The 18,358-nt window shown below is 37.9% G+C and overlaps 3 protein-coding genes across 5 annotated transcripts; 1 reads left to right on the top strand and 2 right to left on the bottom strand.

The window, feature by feature from the left end:
- The first annotated feature begins 721 nt into the window (after nt 1-721).
- Nucleotides 722-6,167, top strand: skic8 (SKI8 subunit of superkiller complex). The gene is made up of 11 exons (XM_087796993.1): nt 722-814; nt 1,050-1,089; nt 1,273-1,300; nt 1,829-1,934; nt 2,092-2,264; nt 4,532-4,680; nt 4,757-4,850; nt 5,339-5,432; nt 5,508-5,600; nt 5,745-5,823; nt 5,996-6,167. The coding sequence occupies exons 2-11, from the start codon at nt 1,078-1,080 to the stop codon at nt 6,083-6,085; spliced, it is 918 nt and encodes a 305-aa protein (XP_087653119.1). The 5' UTR covers nt 722-814; nt 1,050-1,077; the 3' UTR covers nt 6,086-6,167.
- A 620-nt stretch (nt 6,168-6,787) lies between these two features.
- slc25a44a (solute carrier family 25 member 44a) lies at nt 6,788-12,206 on the bottom strand. Its single transcript, XM_087798053.1, has 4 exons — nt 12,103-12,206; nt 9,184-9,944; nt 8,980-9,107; nt 6,788-7,190 (listed from the first exon to the last, which is right to left on the bottom strand). Exons 2-4 carry the CDS (start codon nt 9,809-9,811, stop codon nt 6,999-7,001), a joined length of 948 nt encoding a protein of 315 aa, XP_087654179.1. The 5' UTR covers nt 9,812-9,944; nt 12,103-12,206; the 3' UTR covers nt 6,788-6,998.
- An 841-nt stretch (nt 12,207-13,047) lies between these two features.
- On the bottom strand, nt 13,048-17,898 carry snupn (snurportin 1). Of its 3 annotated transcripts, none has more exons than XM_087798057.1 (9): nt 17,797-17,898; nt 16,823-16,988; nt 16,427-16,610; nt 15,798-15,902; nt 15,533-15,629; nt 15,282-15,379; nt 15,123-15,200; nt 14,224-14,304; nt 13,048-13,607 (listed from the first exon to the last, which is right to left on the bottom strand). In XM_087798057.1, the coding sequence occupies exons 2-9, from the start codon at nt 16,978-16,980 to the stop codon at nt 13,284-13,286; spliced, it is 1,125 nt and encodes a 374-aa protein (XP_087654183.1). In that variant the 5' UTR covers nt 16,981-16,988; nt 17,797-17,898; the 3' UTR covers nt 13,048-13,283. The 3 variants fall into 3 exon arrangements, with proteins under 3 accessions (XP_087654183.1, XP_087654185.1, XP_087654184.1); XM_087798059.1 differs by having other exon boundaries at nt 17,806-17,896; XM_087798058.1 differs by having other exon boundaries at nt 17,801-17,892.
- Nucleotides 17,899-18,358: the final 460 nt, after the last annotated feature.

The following is an 18,358-nucleotide window of genomic DNA, read 5'->3' as shown; positions in this document are numbered from 1 at the left end:
GATGAAGTCTCACCTTCCTTTTCATCTAAAGACCTTCAATTAGCTTAAATCTCTCAAGATCTACAGACCTAACCTTCACTCCAAAATATAGTTTTGGCAAAACAATATACAAATAAAATGTGTAAATACAAGAAGAAGCTAGGACGACTCTTTTATCGCAAATTTCCAGTACATGTTTTACTGAATTTTCACTTTTCTAATTGATGATGAGAAGAAAAATGAACCACAAACCTCACAAAACTGGAAATGAACCCCAAAAATATCCAGCCTTACTATCTGAAACATGGTCAGAAATGTTGTAGAATTTCTTATTTTATTTATCATATTGGGGAAGAGAACATTCACAATATACAAAACTAAGAGTTTAATTGATCATGAATCCAATGAGACATGGAAAATATTGTAGAGTAAAAAATAGGCAAAGTATTAAATAGTTATTTGAATGGTTACTCATAAGTAAATACTAAAGTAAGTTTAAATAAGTAAAAAATAGATATAATCCAAAAACAGGTAAGACCATAAACTGAACAATATTAAATTAAACGTTTTTTCGACGATATATTTTATATGATCAATGTTTAAACGTTCAATATATTTCTGAATCATTGTCCTGAATAAATGATAAAGTTTTCGCTCCACTAACTTGCGCTTCTCGGGGTGTCCTACTGTGGCGATGGTGAGCTGAGTCCGATGTTCATGGTCGCCGAGCGACAACCAGCGAAGAAGAAATAGCGGAAGTCGCTTTTGTTGATATGGCTTCACACATGTAAGTCAGAACGATCCGTTTATCTGCGATTTAACAAGAAATTTAAAGGTAAGTGTTTACAATATGTTCACGTTGACCCTATAATACTATTATATTTCCTAAATTTCCAAAAATGGTCTTATTTTTTCTGTGAATAGGTCGAAGTAGTCATTTGAACGTATTGCTAATTTGCGAAGTATTAATGCACTGTTGTCATTTCTATGCCTCGAAAAACATTGTTCTTTCCAATTGTTTTAAAAATTAATATTGCTGTAACTGTCCTATGGTTTTTCTTTTACATAAGGACGAAAAACTGAACCTCGACATAAACGATGACAGCACAAGTAAGTTAGTTCTTTATTTGTATTACAATGTTTAGCCCTAATGTAGTATCATATTTTTGCATATTTACTTTTTAACTAACTTGCAACTTGTTTTATCATGAAACTTGTAGTTTGTGTACTAGGGTGCAGATGTTCATGTCGGTGTATACATATATATATTAACGTGACTATTTATTTTTTCAGTACAGCATTATATTCAAACAAGAGCATGGTAAGTTCTCAAAAATACCTTTGAATTTATAATCATTCATTTATTTTTATTGTGTCAGGGGTCTGAATTTATATCTAGTTTAAAAAATTAGCCAACTTTATATGCAGCGCCGACTATTCATTTCATTGTTGATCTTTAATGGCAACATAGGATAAAGTGCATGCCGGTCGATGAAAATGTTCTACTTTATAAAGTATTTTTTATAGATTGTATTCAACCTATTCAACCAAAAGCATGACATTTGAAGTAAATAGACATTTTATCTTTTCAATTGTGGCGTTCATGAACATCACACTCGCACACTGCATTATACTCTGATATGGCTTAGAACTGAGCATACATAAACAAATGAATTAAGTGAAAAAAGTTAAATTAACATGACCCATTTTTAAGAGAAAATGAACAGATCTACTTGACACAACTGCACATCAGAACTAGTTAATTTTCTATGAAACAGAGTACTTGGTCATATGACTATGTATTAACAAAGCTATACACATAAATATAACAAGCAACTTTCCTCTACAGCACACGATGATGCAATCTGGACATCTGCCTGGGGGAAAAGTGAGGCTGATGGGTCAGAAACGATCATCACTGGGTCTCTGGACGACATGGTGAAAGTCTGGAAGTGGTAGGTTTTTGACTTCCTCCTTGTTTTTTCCTTCACCTCCAGATTACAATATAGTTCGTACGTTTTTGTTTCCAGTAAAGTTACCTTTGTTACAGTTTGAGTAGCATTTATTTCTCCCAATGAAATAGTTGATTGAGTTTCTGCTCTGCCGCTGCAGGTCAGACGAGAAGCTAGAGTTGCAGTGGACTCTGGAAGGTCACCAGCTCGGAGTCGTGTCAGTGGACATCAGTCAGAACGGAGCTATTGCTGCCTCGAGCTCCCTTGACGCTCACATCCGGCTGTGGGACCTGGAGTCTGGGAAGCAGATAAAGTCCATTGATGCTGGTCCAGGTAGGATCTAAGAGTGTTGTCTGTATAGTCTCAATAATGACATCAGTGTGATCGAGGTGTTCTGGTGAGAAACAACTTCTTATCCTGTCCTCAACAAATGTCTCTTATACCTACAACCATCTTTAAATATTGTTGCCTAAATTGAGATAAATCATAAATTCACAAAATAAATCTCATTAAAGAATAATTTCCAACTTTACCAAAAAACTTTTGCATGTAACTTTGGTATAACAAACCGGACAAAAAAATATTTTTCTCCATAGAATTGGTATTTACAATATGGCTATGGAAATATAATTACCCATCTCTGATTAAGTGCTGAACCAAAATATATGATAATACATTGTGTTAGTATTTTGTTGGTCAAACCTTACAAGACGGATTTAGTAAAAGGTAAAAAATAATTGATGAGCATAAAATACATTTGTCATATTTGAAAAGGAGTTTTTGTAATTCTTTTTTAGCAGTCTCTTCTTAAAATGTACGGTTTAGTGTATTGTGTTTTATAGTCCATTGTGAACCATCTTACCTGAGACAGGCAGTCAAATTAAAAATGAAAGTGTGCAAGATAAACCTTTATGATAAACAACCCACAAATATGTGCCTTTCCTCCCTTGACAATCATGCTGCTGCTGACAGGACATGCAGCTCAAAGTATCCTTACTCAATAGACAAATAAGTCATTACGGAAGCACTTCGACTAAGACATTTTCTTAAAATGTTAACTCCACAACTGCAGCAATGTGTTCACTATGAGGGAGCCACACTTGGTCAGACCACAAGGTCAGGTTGTTTGTACTCTTGAATGATGCTTCATCTGTCACATTTGAAGGCTGCTTCCTGTTGTTCTGCAATCAAACTGAGTCAAGCATTTTTATCTCCTTTCCTTTGTGAAGTGCATCCCATAATACATCTCTAAAATGAAACTCCTCTGTGTCTTCTCCTGGTGTTAAAAGTGAAAGTGTGTAGTTGTGTTCTGAGGGTAATTTAAGGTGTTTAACATGTTACATCTTCTCAATTTGTCCTTCATTTTATCTCGATATGTCCTTGACATCCCGGGGCGTCGGTCCAGTCTGGCGTCACTTTGACGTAAAGACGAGTCTGTTTTGAGTCTTCCTATCTTTCGCTTTCTTTTTTTCGCTCTGTGAAAAAAGCATGCTGAGAGTGTTTTCAACCTGCTGAACCTGATGTGAATGTGATGTCACTTTCTATTAGTCACGGCCCAATCCACTCAGCAGTCAGCCACAGCCACTGAACCAGAGATCCAAATCCCCACTGACATTCTTTTTGTGTCTGGTAAAAGTGTAATATGGATGATGCAGGGTGTTTGGTACGTTTCCTCTCAGATCCTAAGATTGTGTCAACGTGACACTTAATATCAGGAAAAGAAACTTTCAGATTTTATTTTTCTTGCATCACATTTCTGCTTCCTTCTAATTCCTTTTACAGCGTTTTATATCATGTTGAGACTGTTTTGAGAACAACTTTTCTATGGAGTGTGTACACAGTTTTATTTTGCATTAAATGTTTTTTATAATTATTTAGTTTAATAAATAGTCTCTGAACTTTAAAACATTTGAGTTTAAAAACAGAGTATATCAATGCAAGTGTGTATATCCTTCGTTAATATTATCAGAGCTACAATGAAATGTATTGCTTTTTTATGTATATCCTCATAACATTTTTGGATGAAAAAGTAGTTGTAAATTGTTTGTAAGAACTCTGATTTACGACTAGATTTTTTACTCTTTTGCAACTGATTTTGCCTTTAATATAAATTTTATTTTGTGTCATTTATGCCATTAATAATGGATCGCAAACACTGACACAATACTCTCGTACCATTTTTTAAAAATGTCTTATTTTCTTTTGTGTTCCTAAATACCTGTAATAAAGCTTCATGAAGTGATGTCCTATTTTTTAAAGCACAGTTGGTGGCACTATTGGTTTTAAAATGATTAATTAATCATTAAAATACTTGCTTAAAGTTTTAAAAACAATTATAAAGCGGAGATTAAAATCTAAGAGCCTCTGAAAATGAGGACAAGGCTTCATGAAGATTTATTCATCTTTATTTTCTGTAGGTTCAGTGAAGGTTCGTTAAAAATGTGTTGCTTTTACAAATGTATTTAAAACATAAAGTGCCATCAAATGGGTTCTAAAAATGAGTCAAATTCTTCATGAAGTTTCACCAACACATATGTGTAACTTCTTCAACTTTGTTGCTTAAGTATGGAAATCGATAAACCTGGTTGTCTGCTCTGCAGTTGATGCGTGGAGCGTGGCCTTCTCCCCCGACTCCAAACACATCGCGACAGGAAGCCATCATGGCAAAGTCAACATCTTTGGTGTGGAAAGTGGCAAGAAGGAATATTCCCTGGACACGCGAGGAAAGTTCATCCTCAGTATCGCTTACGTGAGTCGCCATCTATCGGATTCTCGCTCGACTCTCGGGTCAGACTCTCTAATCAGGATTTTTCTTTGCTGCTCAGAGTCCTGATGGGAAGTATCTCGCCAGCGGAGCCATCGACGGCATCATCAACATCTTCGACATCGCCACAGGGAAACTTCTGCACACGCTGGAAGGTTGTACTTTGATAGCAAATGTACTGTAGACATATATTGCCATATTGTGGTCCACCTTCCATGGTGATGGATTATTTTTTACACGGAAACACATCGAGTTAGTGGGAGGCACTAATACCACCACCACTTACTTATGGTGCCAACAAAACTGTAAACTCCCATGATGCCTTTCCACACAACACTCGTATAGTGACAAGTACAACGCCTTGTTCAAGTTCTACGTCTTTGTTTCTATGTGAAAAGTGATCAACATCTGTGATCGGTTGACTTGGCGGTAAAGGGTAATTGGAGCAGGTTCAAATAAATATTGTTCATTTAAACAAGTAAACTATTAAATGGTCACTACTATTAGGGATTTAGATGTTGTTTAATGGGTTTTCAGAACATAAACAAGGGACCACTTTCACTAGGAAACCTATTTTGCGCAGCAACAACTTGAGCGGCTGGTTTACATTAGATGGTCTTAACGTTGACTGGCTTCTTCTCAGGTCACGCCATGCCCATCAGGTCTCTCACCTTTTCCCGGGACTCTCAGCTGCTGGTCACAGCCTCAGATGATGGATACATCAAGATTTATGACGTGTGAGTGACCTCATTCAAACCTACTTGAAGATGACGCATGTTTTTAAAAAAAAACATTTTATAACTATCTTGCAGGCAACATGCCAGTCTGGCAGGTACACTGAGCGGACATGGATCCTGGGTACTAAACGTTGACTTCTCTCCTGACAACACCCACTTCGTCTCCAGGTACACGTTCATAGTTGTATCTGTGTGTACTATGAAGTATTTGGAGATCAGATGCGTGTGAAAAAACAAATGTACTAGTGCTGATGAAGCTTCATGAAGCAGGGTCATTCTAAACCTTTTTTTCTTTTCTTTTTTCGTCATCAGCTCTTCAGACAAAAGTGTGAAGGTTTGGGACTCCAGTTCTAGAGCCTGCATCAACACCTTCTTCGACCACCAAGACCAGGTGACTTCATTGGTGCTTCAATTAGCTTCTTGTTATTCAACACTTCTACTCCTCACTTTTCTTTTGCTTTTCTCTGTAGTCTTGGTGCTAAAAATTAAAATTAAAAATTAAAACGGCATCTTTGCCTGTCGTTGAGACAAACAAGTAACAGAGATGTTTCTCCTCAACGCAGGTCTGGACTGTAAAGTACAACAGTAACGGCTCGAAGATCATCTCGGCTGGAGACGACCGGGCCATCCACGTGTACGACTGTTCCATGTGACCCTGAACCTTTTGAAATACGTGACGTTCTTATTTTTTGCTGACCTCAACAAATGGTCGAATAAAATGTTCTTGTTTTTGTAGACAGTTCTTTGATTCAGAGCAGTTGAATATCTTGAATTATTTTCAACTTACCAACTTTTTTCACACACACACCAACTTGCAAACCAACTAACAAACCTGAATTTAGATTTTTTTTAAATTGAACTCAAGGAATTAATTCAATTTCCATTCACCAAAACGCTTAATTAAGTGTTTCATGAGTAATAGATAATTAATTTACATTTCAGCGACTGATGCTGAATAAGTGACTTAAGAAGCAAGATGAGGAACCAACTTTTGCAGCCAAGAAGACGTTTACTGGCCTCTGGCGGTCATTTTTAGAACTGTAGTTAAATTCTCGTATCGCCTCTGACTTAATCTGTTAATATGATCAAACTTTGTGGTCAACGTCCTTTTGAGTTTGTTATAAAATAACTCATTTAATCCATTTCGCAGAAATCTTCGACACCATCGTATTTCCACTGGAATGCTTTCAATCATTCTCCACTTGAAGTTTTATTGGCACATTCAACCACAAATCCTGACTAGAACTTCTTGACATCCTCATCCAGGTGATAGAAAGTTCTTTGAAAGTCCTGAATGTACGATCCGAAGATTAAAACATCACAAATGATCTCTAGTTTAAAACATTAACAGCATCTGGTGAGACATTGTTTTTATTTACTGCTGTGATCGAGACAAGTGTCTGTCTCTGAGCATCAAGAATCAAAGAAAATAGAATTTTCTATTTCTTCTTCTTCTTAAAAAAAAACATTAAGTTACAGTTCTAGGGTTCACAGGAAGAGTGAGGCAGGATCAGCTGCAGAAGAGTGAGACAGTAGAAGTGTGAGGTAAAACTTGTGGGCGTCTCTTCACCAGTGGCGCGTCTCGACCAGATCGGCGCGCAGGCTCAGCCTCTTCAGCGTCTCGTATCCCACCACGATCAGCACCGAGGTGGGCATGGAGGAGATGATGCGGGCCGACAGACCCTTGGTCATCCCCCACACGCCCTCCTCCGCCAGCAGCTGCTTGAAGGTGTCGATGACGGAAGATCGTCCTTCAACCTTCAACAGAGACACACGTGTCAACACTGGACTCACAACTTGAAAACAATATTAAAAGTCTTGTAAGCACCTGTTGCCGGTCAAACATTACTCATTGTATGTAGATTATAGCAAGTAAGAAACTCACCACAGTAAGTAAGTAAGTAAGTAATATTTATTTATATAGCGCTTTTCCAGACCAGGGTCACAAAGCGCTTAAACAAACAAAACAATACTCAAAAAAGTACATACTTTAAAGATCAAGATAATACTGAGAACAACACAGGAGTTCCAGAAAATCAAGGAAAAGCCTGAACAAATAGAAACGTCTTAAGACATGCCACCCCAAAACAGAAAAACAATCATAACACAGGAATCAAACACACACTGACCACCACTCTAACACAGTAACTCAGGCTGAACGACATACAAGATGTTAAAATTCAAGATATTCATATCGCAAAATCAACCAGATCGCTTGTTATCTCTGCTCATCCTGCATGTCAAATGAAAGTGTCGCAAAGTTGCAGCCATCGTTCCAGCACAACCACAAGCATCCTTTGCCGTTGAATGACAGCTGAAACCAGCCAATGGTGATCACCTCGAGGGACGGGTGTGACGGAGACACACTCGCACACAGAGCGAAGAACAACAACATTAATTCATCGCTTTAGTGGCAAAGAGAAAGAATTCAGAATCAAGGATGTTAACCAGAGCGAAGTGATGAAACAACAACAACTGCAACACAAAAGTGTTTTTTAACAGTGAGGACCAAGACCCACGTTCTCAGTCATCCCAGGTGAAGCCCAAGAAAAGTTAAATTGCTGATTCATTCATCAGAGTTACATCATCAAACGTATGACAGACGCTCACGTACAACATTGATGAAGACATGTACAAGTATACACAGTACCGCAGAGCTGAAGAACTCGTCAAGTAAACAGTAAGAGTTTTGAAAATCAGAATAATTAATGTTGCCAATGTCAGGAGTTTGTAGGAATTTACTTTGGTACAATTGTGCTACAATTAAATATCTTTTGAGGACTTTACACTATCACACTGTTGTTTCACTTCCAACTAGCTGTAGTATATTACATATACTACTACATATACTGGCTAAACCTTTGTCTACTTCATTTATGTTCATTACCGAGTTAGAATAAATACATTCTCATGTTGTTTTCACACCAGTCACATTTTACCGTAATGATACCAGCCCAAAATTGGAAAAAAGAGAAAAGTACGAGTCCACTCATCACCCTAACACAGAAACATCACCGCCACAAAGAGTTACCTAGTGTGGTCTTGATTTAAGACCGCTCCAAACAAGGGATCCACAGATGTGAAAATTCTCTACAGAAACTAAAATTGAGACTAATCATTACCATTAATCCATTTTAAAATACTAAATAAATGAAAATCAAAACAAATATTTCATCATCCAAGTATTTAGAATATTGGACAGTCTTGTAAACTACTGAAAAAATATTTTGTATGGTCGACAACATAATAGCCAACTAAAAAAAAAGAGTGATATTTTTCCCCCGAGACAGTCAATAGTCAAGTTGGGAAAGTGTGTTGACAGAGTGAAAAGTTTGTTTGAACGAATAACGTGGAATCACATCATGACATGTGCATCAGAGGAGCTGATCTCTTTGGTGAGCTGCTCAAATGGAACCAAGGAAAGAAACGTTCTCCATTAACAACTAGTAAGTAGGAAAAACGGAGATACAATTTCAGCCACATTTAGTTTTCGGTGTTACCTGACCAGCGACACAACAGTAAATCGAGAGTCGGTAGTTTGGCTGACCTGCACTCGTGCTCGCACCACATCCATTGGGTTGGTGATGGTGGACGCTGTGGCTGCTGCCATTGGACCAGCCACGGCCTGCAGGACCAGATGAGGACACTGACTCGGTGCTAGCAGGGACAACTGCTCTGAGGAGGCCAACAAAAGACAGCGTTATAGGGAAGTCAAAGGAGGGTTTATCTGCACACCCATGTACATGCTCACCTGCATAGAAGTGGTAGAAAGGCCACCAGAGGGCGCTGTTCGGGATGTACGTGAGGAGCGACGCCACGTAGCCTCTGTAGAAACCGCGGAAACCGTCGGCCGCAAATATTTGCACGGAAATGTCCCGGGTTTGCCCGAAAGTCATTCTCTTCTTGGCCAGCCTCATTTTAGGCCTGGGCTTGAAGCGGCTCAGGTGTTCCCCCTGACCCTGCATCATCAGGTGCTGCGACACCACGTCGATGGGAACCGTGATGGTCTGCGCCACCAAGGACGCGGCGCCCCCGGCCACCACGGACTTAACGGTGTTACTGGGCGAGTACTGGGACACGTACTTGCGCACCAGCTCATAGGTGGTGATGTAGGCCTGGCCGGAGACCAGCGTGAAAGTGTTGACCATGAAGCCGCGGTAAAGACCCTGGACGCCCTCCGTGCGCAGGATCTTGAAGAAGGCGTCGAAGGTGCCGGAGTACATAGCCTTGCCCTTCTGCACCTGCAAACGGGTTCGGATGAGGCTGGCCGGGTAGACCGTCGCACGTGTGGCGAGGGTCATGAAGACACCCAGGGAGTAGAACTTCCGCTTGTCCAGGTCCTCCCATTCGATAATCTGGATGGCGCCTTTTTGCTGCATGATGACGGCCGGCAGGGCCGCACAGCGCCCCCTAAAGCCCGGACTCTGCAGTCAGCTAGCCTCCATAGGCTGCCAGATGTTTGGGTCTCCACACAGTCCAGAGCTGGAAGTGAAGAGGGTGGCTTGACCGAACCTGTTAGAGGATAGATTTCTGAGCATTAAGGAGACAAAATGGCCGTTTATAAAGAAAGAGCATGTATGAGTACGGGTGTAAAATATTGATACAATTAAAGGGTTCTTTCACACAAAATCCACTCATTTTCTACTCACCCTCGTGTTAACTAAGGGTTGGGATTATTTTCAGAGTAATCTGTTCCTTTTTTAGAGTTATAGGCAAAAATGTTTGTTCATTTTAATGTAGCAACTGGAGCTCAGTTGTCTTCATCTTCGTCCAAAAGACACTTGAAGACATCCAAATACCTCCATTCTGCTCATATTTACCTGAAGTACTTCCGGTTTATATCGACAACTGAGCTCCAGTTGCTACGTTAAACATTGTTTGTCTATAACTCTTAAAAGGAACAGATTACTCTGAAAATAATATTTACCCTTAGTCAACATGAGGGTAAGTAGAAAAATAGTGATATTTGAATTATGGGTGAACAGTTGCTTTCAATATTGCATATTATTTCATGATATTGATACTGAAAAATTATATATATATATATCGTCTTTATTAATATCATTATTTTTTTACGTTTCATATTTGTATTGGTAGGCATGACCCAACAAGCATGCAGACAATAACAGCCTTTAGTTCATGACATTCTAAGCAGCTAAAGGAAAAATGAAATCCTGCAAGATTCCAGCGATCTCTGAGGACGAGAGGATACAGTCAACTCCAGCGTTGATGCTTTTGATTTCAAAACAAATGAAAACAGATGGCAGCAGTTACCAAGTACTGCAGCTACATAAACAATACATTCTGGGTAATGACTACAGTCGACTCCAGCAGTTTTTAAAGCTAATGTTTGGACATATTTTGGTTTGAAAACAAATGAAAGCAGTTACAACTTTGTCAAGAGTCATGTGGTCTGTAAATACTACAACACCAGAGTCAAGTACTGGACAATACTACAATTATATACTTGTTACTACAGTATAGCAATTATATACTTAAATATTTGACTATTGACACTATACAAAGATTAGGGATGCACCGATCTGATCCTGGTATTGGTCTGATATGGCCTCTCAAAGTCGGTTATGGTATTGATGATGAAGGTCTGACGTAAGAAACGTAGATCTATGTTTGCTCTGAAGTCATGTGCTTGCTCCTGACAGTAGCGACTCTAATGTCATTTAGTAATGTCTCTTGAGTGTGGATGTGTGGTTGATGTTTGGAGGAGAAATAGTCAAACCACAAGATCAAACACCACTAACTTAATCAAGAAGTTATCTTTGCTCTGCTGTTCTGCAGAGACTGGAAAGCTTTCCACCTCGTGAGTGCATTAAAAAATAATATCTATTCAGATGGACAGTCCTACAAGTAGTTCAAAGTCAAGGATTTTGTTGCCTTGTTGTATATTTAGAACTCTGGTACTGTCTGCCCTCTTTTAAATAAGTTATACTGTATATTAATAATAATATATTAATGGATTGTTAAAAATAAAAGTGTTACTTTCATTTCGTTTAGGCATATATTGTGTTGACCTATAGAGTAGCAGTGCTTATTCACAATACTTTTCAGCCAACTTTTTAATTCAATCAGATTTTAGAGTAAACAAAGTCGAAAACGTAACAAATGCATTTTATTTATGTTTCACCCAAAAAATGAATACCAACTTTTTAAATTCCATATGAAGTCACTTTTGTTTTTTTCAAAGCCTGACCTGTGTCATTTCACTTTAGGCCAAAAACGATTTGGTATCGGATCAGTATCGGTTGATACTTGGAGGCCAAGTATTTGTATCGGTAAGGAAATCTGGGTCATTCTCACTCAGAAGCACATTCTATTTTAGGCTATAGTCAAACAAATGTACACGAAATATTTAGAGATTAAGCAGCTCAAACTCTGAGGCTGGTCGGGCCTGGTAAACAAGAGTTGTGGGTTTAACTCCAGCAGCTGCAGGCGTAACGATACCTTTTTCAAAATGCTTAACATAAAGTCACAAAGGTTGACACAATGTTTGGTTACGTCAACGGTTAAACGTCATATAAAAATAAATAACGCAGCGGAACATCAGACGGATCCTTGTTTCAAACAGTGGAAGCACGTGTTCGCATTAAATAGCTGGCGATACATCCGACGATACGCACGTTTATGATATATCGATAAAAGAAAGACGCACCTTGGTTTACAGTTACGTTGTCCTGGTTCACCTTCCGCCTTCTGTTGTATGTCAACAACGCGGCTGCTGGTGAGGGTGACTTGACTGCCCCCTATCGGTGCTGCTGACCCGAGGACGTCACTTCCGCCCGACAGGGGTCAACCGCCATTACATTAATGGTTATTGAAAAATTAAACCTTTTTAATTATTTTTCAAAAAATCTTTATGCAATGGTGAATTTGTAAAAAAAAAAACAAAAAAAAATTAAACGTATTGACAAAAAAGACTTTTCATATTATCGCCACTATAGATTTCGGTATTTGACGACCCTTATTGTCTAGATTTTCCAATTAATTTTAATAAGTGATCCAACAAAGTGTGAATTTATTGGAAGAAAATATGACAAAATTAATAATATCTCATAATGGTTTCATTTAAGGCCTGCAATCCAGAGGGTTTCTCTCCTTTTGTTCTAACTAGGGCCCTGAACTGGAAAAACTTGATAAAATGAAAACGTTAAAAAAAATTACTTAATGTCTCACTGTGCATGTGTTTAAAGTATCAGGATTAATAAACACAAACTTTAAGAATTGCAATCTGATTATTTTTGTTTAGACCTCAGAATTATTTTTTGATTGGCTTTTAGCAGTTTGTGTGTCATCTAAGTCACATCTATTGAGGATTAATGTGAAATACGGTTTAGATAACTGCAGTCAAATTTAGAAAAGTAAAACAACTAAGGAATTAATTTAGTTAAATTCAGACATTTTGGTCATCATCATATAATGAAAAATCAATTTTTTAACCCATTCTATTGACTTACAGAACCACCTTCCATGAGGTCATTTCAACACCCTTTTCCTGAGTCAATTTCTTTGGAAAGGTTATTAATCGGTTATTAATCAGTCACTTTCTAATGTACATTCCCATCAGCTCTCTAATTTATACTCATTTCAATATCAGAAAGACAATGTAAGAAACTCCTTTATTTAGTTGATAGTGAATTAACATTATAAGAAACGATCTCCATGATATAGAATCAGTGAGTGTAGTTGTAGAATAAAAAAAACATTAGGAAACTTAAAAACAACATCAGATGACGATGACCATGTGTTCACAACTAACTGCAGCACATGCCACAACACACACATGCTCAACATTCAACTGCTCTGGGTTAAAACTAGGAATAGAAAACTGAACGCTCAGCTCTCCATGTTCGACTCCTTGATGGGCTGTGGGTTCAACACGTTCAGTGAGTCTTTGCCACCGTCACTGGTCGGCGTAGAAAGAGACTCTAACTCATAACTTCCGCTTCTGAAGGCCGGCCTGACTCCGCTGGAGGGTTTCTTCTGCTCCAGGATCTGCTGGATCTGTTGCTGGGCATACTCGGGCTTGAGAGTGAGGGGTCCGACCGGGACTTTTATACCCAGGATGTCAGTGACCATGTATGGGCGGAGCCAGCCCACAAGCGGGGTGCTGCCGGGGGTATAGTGGGTCTCCCGGTGGTAGAATAGAAGCCCGTCCACCTGTCAATGAAATATTAGAACGTTTTAGTGAGATTCAATCATTAAATGTCATCATTTGAAAAAATATATATTGCCTTCTTAGTGCTTTTTAGGAATTTATTCATAGCTATCAACCTTTAAAACACCAATATATTATTTAATTGTGTAACCTTAGAGAAGTACAGAATCCAAAAATGCAACCATGCAATGATTTTAACCTGACCCATTAGAAATTAAAATGGTTATAACATATATTATAATAGAAATACGTTATGACTGCAGATGTAAACTACCATTAAAAAATAAAAAACAACTAAAACGTAGTTTCTTCGCTGTGAATCACCCGTTAAGATACATAGCTTTGATATTCACCTACCCCCCCTTTAAAGAAACCTGTTACCATAACATTTACTAAAATCTGCAAATATAATTGTAAAATTAAAAAAAAGTTGGATCTTGTCATATCTTTGTTCCTCAAAAAAATATCTGTTGTCGATCTTTTGGTTTAAATACATTTACCATTGAGGTGCTTCAGCGAAAAATTCTGAACCATGAACAACGTAAGTTACAAAATCTTAAACATTTGAAGTTCCAGGTTTACAAAAATACAGTTGTCTGATTGATGGATGAGTCTTACACTGAAAGGGTAATCCACCGAAAGGGATTTCTGGATGGCTTCACTGGTGCAGTCCTTGCTCTGAAGGCTCACAAAGCGAAACTGTTGGGATAAACAAAAGTCAACTTTAGTGAAGCCAGATATACAGTCATCATGGAGGAGTTTGGCGGCCATTTTTACAGTCATGGATTAAGATCGAGTGATGAAAGTTGGTTGTTATTCTGCCAACGCTCTCCTTCAGTGTCTATTGCATAATGGTAGTCAGTAGATGTACTGGTAAAAAAATAATACAACTAAAATTAATTCATAAAAAATAAAAGAATATACTATTTAAGGGACCAGAGAGTACTCCACACTAAACTCCTGATCACACCCACTTTCCCAACTTGCTGAAAATTTGCAGTTTAGGTAGGTCAATCTTTATTAGTTATAGTTATTTATTGTGGCATCGCCTCAGTTTACGCATGAAGTGAAAGCTCATACTGATTTTGCAAGTAAACCCTCTAAAGTTCCTCTTTGTCATGTCCATGTTTAATCAGAAAAAGAAATTCAGAGATTCTAGTGCATTCAAGAGCATAGAACTAATACAATTCTCATAAAATGTTTCAGCAAATCAGGTAATGTTCCTCCTGGTCCGAGTGCTGGATCACATTCACAAGGTTTTTTCTTTAATCATTTTACATTTTGTGGTGAACAAATTTGAAATTGTCAATTCAAAATGTAAAGGGCAGCCAAGCAGCTTTTAAACAAAACTAATCTGAAATATATAATCCAGATTTTGAGGCAGTGTGTATAGTACTTTATCAGGAATTGGAGGTTGTTTTTTTTTAACCAAAACTTCTTTCCCCACTAGAAAATAGTCTCTAGGTCAAATAGACAAACAAGTAACTGTCAAAACAGATCTTCCTTGTGTGACTCACTGGGTTTCTTTTGGCGATCTCTGACAAGCCATCTGCCTCTTCAACTTTCGACTGCAGCCAATAGAAACGGAACTCGGTCTAATAATAAAAAGGAAACAGAGAAAACAGATGTTTATGCTGTTTTCAGTGTTAAAAAGCAGGTTTTTGCTGCAGTCGTACCGAGCAGTCATAGACTGGGTGGCCACTCCAACACATGACATCCAGGATGTAGTAGGTTCTGTCCACTTCACTGTAAATGCAGTCCAGGATGGTGTAGTCTGCAAGAACCAAACATATCCTTGAGTTGAATAAAATCAAATTTAATCTTAGGGGAGTTAATACTGGACCCCAGAGATGCAGTAACATAATAAAGTAATAATAAAGTCATAAGGAGGGAAAATGCAAGATAAGATCCTTTCAAGAAACTTTACCTTTTCCCTTTATTGAGTTGTGTCTGTTCCCACCAGGCAGCAGTGAGGGGAAGCGGTTCACACAGTAGCCACTTTTTGTATATGCTGCAGTCGAACCCTTGAAACAAGAAAACACAGAGAAAAATATAAGATAGAATTCTGCTATTTAAAAAATGTTACACAAGTTGTCTCCATTAAATACAAGTTCTACGTAATTTCAATAAAAAGTTAAGTACTGCTTATGTTCCAAATTTGTTAAATAGAAAAGCAATATTTAGGGACCAACCTTAGAAGCAACAACGAGGGATCTTTTTCCGACAGGACAGACCACCATCAGCCAATCGGTATCCAGCTCTGACGGGACGTCTACCAGCCACTCAGAGAGCATCAGCTGTGGAGCAAAGGAAGATTTTAAACATCGTAGTTCACCTTAGAATTAGTGGTGGGTCAATGAAGCTTCATGAAACAGTGTCCTTTTTTCTTAGAATTCAGTAGGCGATGGGTTTATAATTCAACAGATGAAGGAGCAGAGAGTGACATCTAGTGGGAACTAAAAGTAAACGCCACTGCTTCATGAAGCTTCAACAATTCATCACTAGGCAGAAAATAACTCTGCACTATCAACTATTTTGCCACTACATTTCCTGATTGTGTCATTAAATACTGTAACTATGCGGGGTATAAGCAGTGTCACGCAAGAAATACACCTTATGTATAAAACTTGTTCCTTCACTCTTATGTTATTTCTTGTATACAGTTTTTATAATATTTTGTAATTTTATGTGTATAATTTTTATTGTGTATATAACTTTTATTTTGTATGTGTAAATTGAGCTGCTGTAATTATGTTCTCTCCCCACTGTGGGATAAATAAATATATCTTATCTTAAGTAATAATGGCTTTGGAGTGCTGACCTGGTCAGCATAAAGTTTTGGAAGCTTCCTCCTCTCCAGTTCCATGTCCTCCTCGTCTTCGGCCTCATTTTCTTTCCCATGTGCCTCCCCTTGCTCTTCCACGTCCTGCTCCACATCACTATCTGCGTCGGTCCAATCGCCATTAGCCAAGCATCGAGCATGGTTGACATAGTTCAACCTTTTGCTGTGAAGAAAAAAAAACAAACATGGTATAAATAATAATAAAAAAAGCTGTTAGTAAAGCAGTTGCCAAAATAAAAGTACTTTATAGTTAACTGAAGAAATGCAATTTCCTGATGATTGATAATTATATTATCCAAACCAAAACATCCATACAGTCGATTAGTAATGATAAAGGCATTAATAGGGTGTTTAGATCATTGTGACATCGAACACCTCTTCTGCAGTTCCAGAAAGCGCAGCCGCCGCTGACTCTGCTCCAGCACACTATACTTGCTCTTGTACTGGGCCAGTCGAGGGTGTGGTGCTGCAGTACTGTTGGGTTGTCTCGACACAGCAAAGCTGGCCGAGAGGGCTTGGGTCAGGTCATCCATTGGGGACTCTACAGTTGGAAATAAAAGCCATAGAGAATCAACCGATGTTCCTCGCACACAGTTCAGGACCAGAGGAGAGAAATCCTTCCAAGCTGTTAAGACATCTTAAGACTTTCTTATTCGTGGAGGCTTTTCCCTGATTTTCTGGGACACCTGTGATTTTCTTGGTGTTATCGTGATCTTTTTAGTATTTATTTTTTTGATTGTTTAAGCGCTTTGTGACCCTGGTCTAGAAAAGCGCTCTATAAATATAAATTACTTACAAGTATGTACTTTTTTGAGTATTGTTTTGATTGTCTAAGCGCTTTGTGACCCTGGTCTCGAAAAGCGCTATATAAATAAATATTACTTACTTACTTACATTAATTCTGCCTTTAACCTCCACGTATTTAACCAGGTAAATAATTCTAGATTCACCTTTATTTAAAAGGCATCCTTTTAAAAGATAGTGATCAAAAACAACAACTGGACAGACTAATGGGTTAATACAAAGACAGTTAAATACATTATAAACAACTTTTTAAAATGTAAAATATGAACGAAAATTCATTATAACTTCACCATGTTACTTAAAATATCAAATGGTAGTACCACTTTATATATATGTATAAATATTTATAATAAAAAATAGTCAACCTGAGTAGCACTGTTCTCTTGATAGCGTGACTGTTTTACACTCATAAAAATAAGTATAAACGATGCTCTCAAAATGGCAGAGAAGACATAAGTTAAGTGGCTAAAACCTGAAGATAACATGCACAAATAGACAGTAAAAACAGACAGAAATAGAAGAGTCCTGCACGCTATTATATTTACTTGCTTTACAGGGATATGTTGTTTAAGTAGATGTGTCCGGGATCATGTTGAGCGGGGAGGAGAGAACATCTCTGCCGCCTGGAAGAAGATTTGAGAAACCCGTAACGAGGCCGGCGTTGATGACGTATAAGGTGACGCACAAGCCGCGCGACCAAGCAGTGACACGTGATTGGTGCAGTAAAGTTTTATGAAGCTGTGCAGGGCGCCATCTTTGGTCGAAACCGAGTATTGACTCTATTCAAATTTTAGCGATTATTTCTAAAGAAATGTTATTTTATTCTATATCTGTTGGATACAACACGAAGTCCACAATTTATAAAGTGTTAGGAATGTAAAAGTATATATTCTTTATAACTTATAGGTGGGTTTAAATGTGCAATGAATGAATAGAATAGAATAAAATAGAAAATGTTTATTCATCCCCAGAGGGGAAACACACTTTTACAACAGCACAGTTGAAAAAAATAAAGTGCAAGGAAAAAAGAAATAATAAAAGAGATAATAAAATAAAATAAAACGATCTTAAAAATATACAAATTATTTACAATATTAGAAAAATAAC

Source organism: Callionymus lyra, chromosome 8, assembly GCF_982586985.1.
Source record: "Callionymus lyra chromosome 8, fCalLyr1.hap1.1, whole genome shotgun sequence".
In the NCBI taxonomy this organism is placed as follows: domain Eukaryota; kingdom Metazoa; phylum Chordata; class Actinopteri; order Syngnathiformes; family Callionymidae; genus Callionymus; species Callionymus lyra.
Note: the sequence above shows the minus strand (reverse complement) of the source record. Positions and strands in the feature narration are given on the sequence as shown.

What these genes read in the sequence shown, in the direction of transcription:
- skic8 (XM_087796993.1), top strand. An exon ending in ATGGTGAAAGTCTGGAAGTG is followed by an intron (nt 1,935 to 2,091) that starts GTAGGTTTTTGA and finishes CTGCCGCTGCAG; the next exon opens with GTCAGACGAGAAGCTAGAGT. An exon ending in ACTTCTGCACACGCTGGAAG is followed by an intron (nt 4,851 to 5,338) that starts GTTGTACTTTGA and finishes GCTTCTTCTCAG; the next exon opens with GTCACGCCATGCCCATCAGG.
- slc25a44a (XM_087798053.1), bottom strand. Translation starts at nt 9,811, where the DNA reads ATGCAGCAAAAAGGCGCCATCCAGATTATCGAATGGGAGGACCTGGAC. An exon ending in TTTCTACCACTTCTATGCAG is followed by an intron (nt 9,108 to 9,183) that starts GTGAGCATGTAC and finishes TGGCCTCCTCAG; the next exon opens with AGCAGTTGTCCCTGCTAGCA. An exon ending in TGGTGCGAGCACGAGTGCAG is followed by an intron (nt 7,191 to 8,979) that starts GTCAGCCAAACT and finishes TCTCTGTTGAAG; the next exon opens with GTTGAAGGACGATCTTCCGT.
- snupn (XM_087798057.1), bottom strand. Translation starts at nt 16,980, where the DNA reads ATGGATGACCTGACCCAAGCCCTCTCGGCCAGCTTTGCTGTGTCGAGA. An exon ending in ACCCAGTCTATGACTGCTCG is followed by an intron (nt 15,201 to 15,281) that starts GTACGACTGCAG and finishes TTTTATTATTAG; the next exon opens with ACCGAGTTCCGTTTCTATTG. An exon ending in AGATCGCCAAAAGAAACCCA is followed by an intron (nt 14,305 to 15,122) that starts GTGAGTCACACA and finishes TTATCCCAACAG; the next exon opens with TTTCGCTTTGTGAGCCTTCA.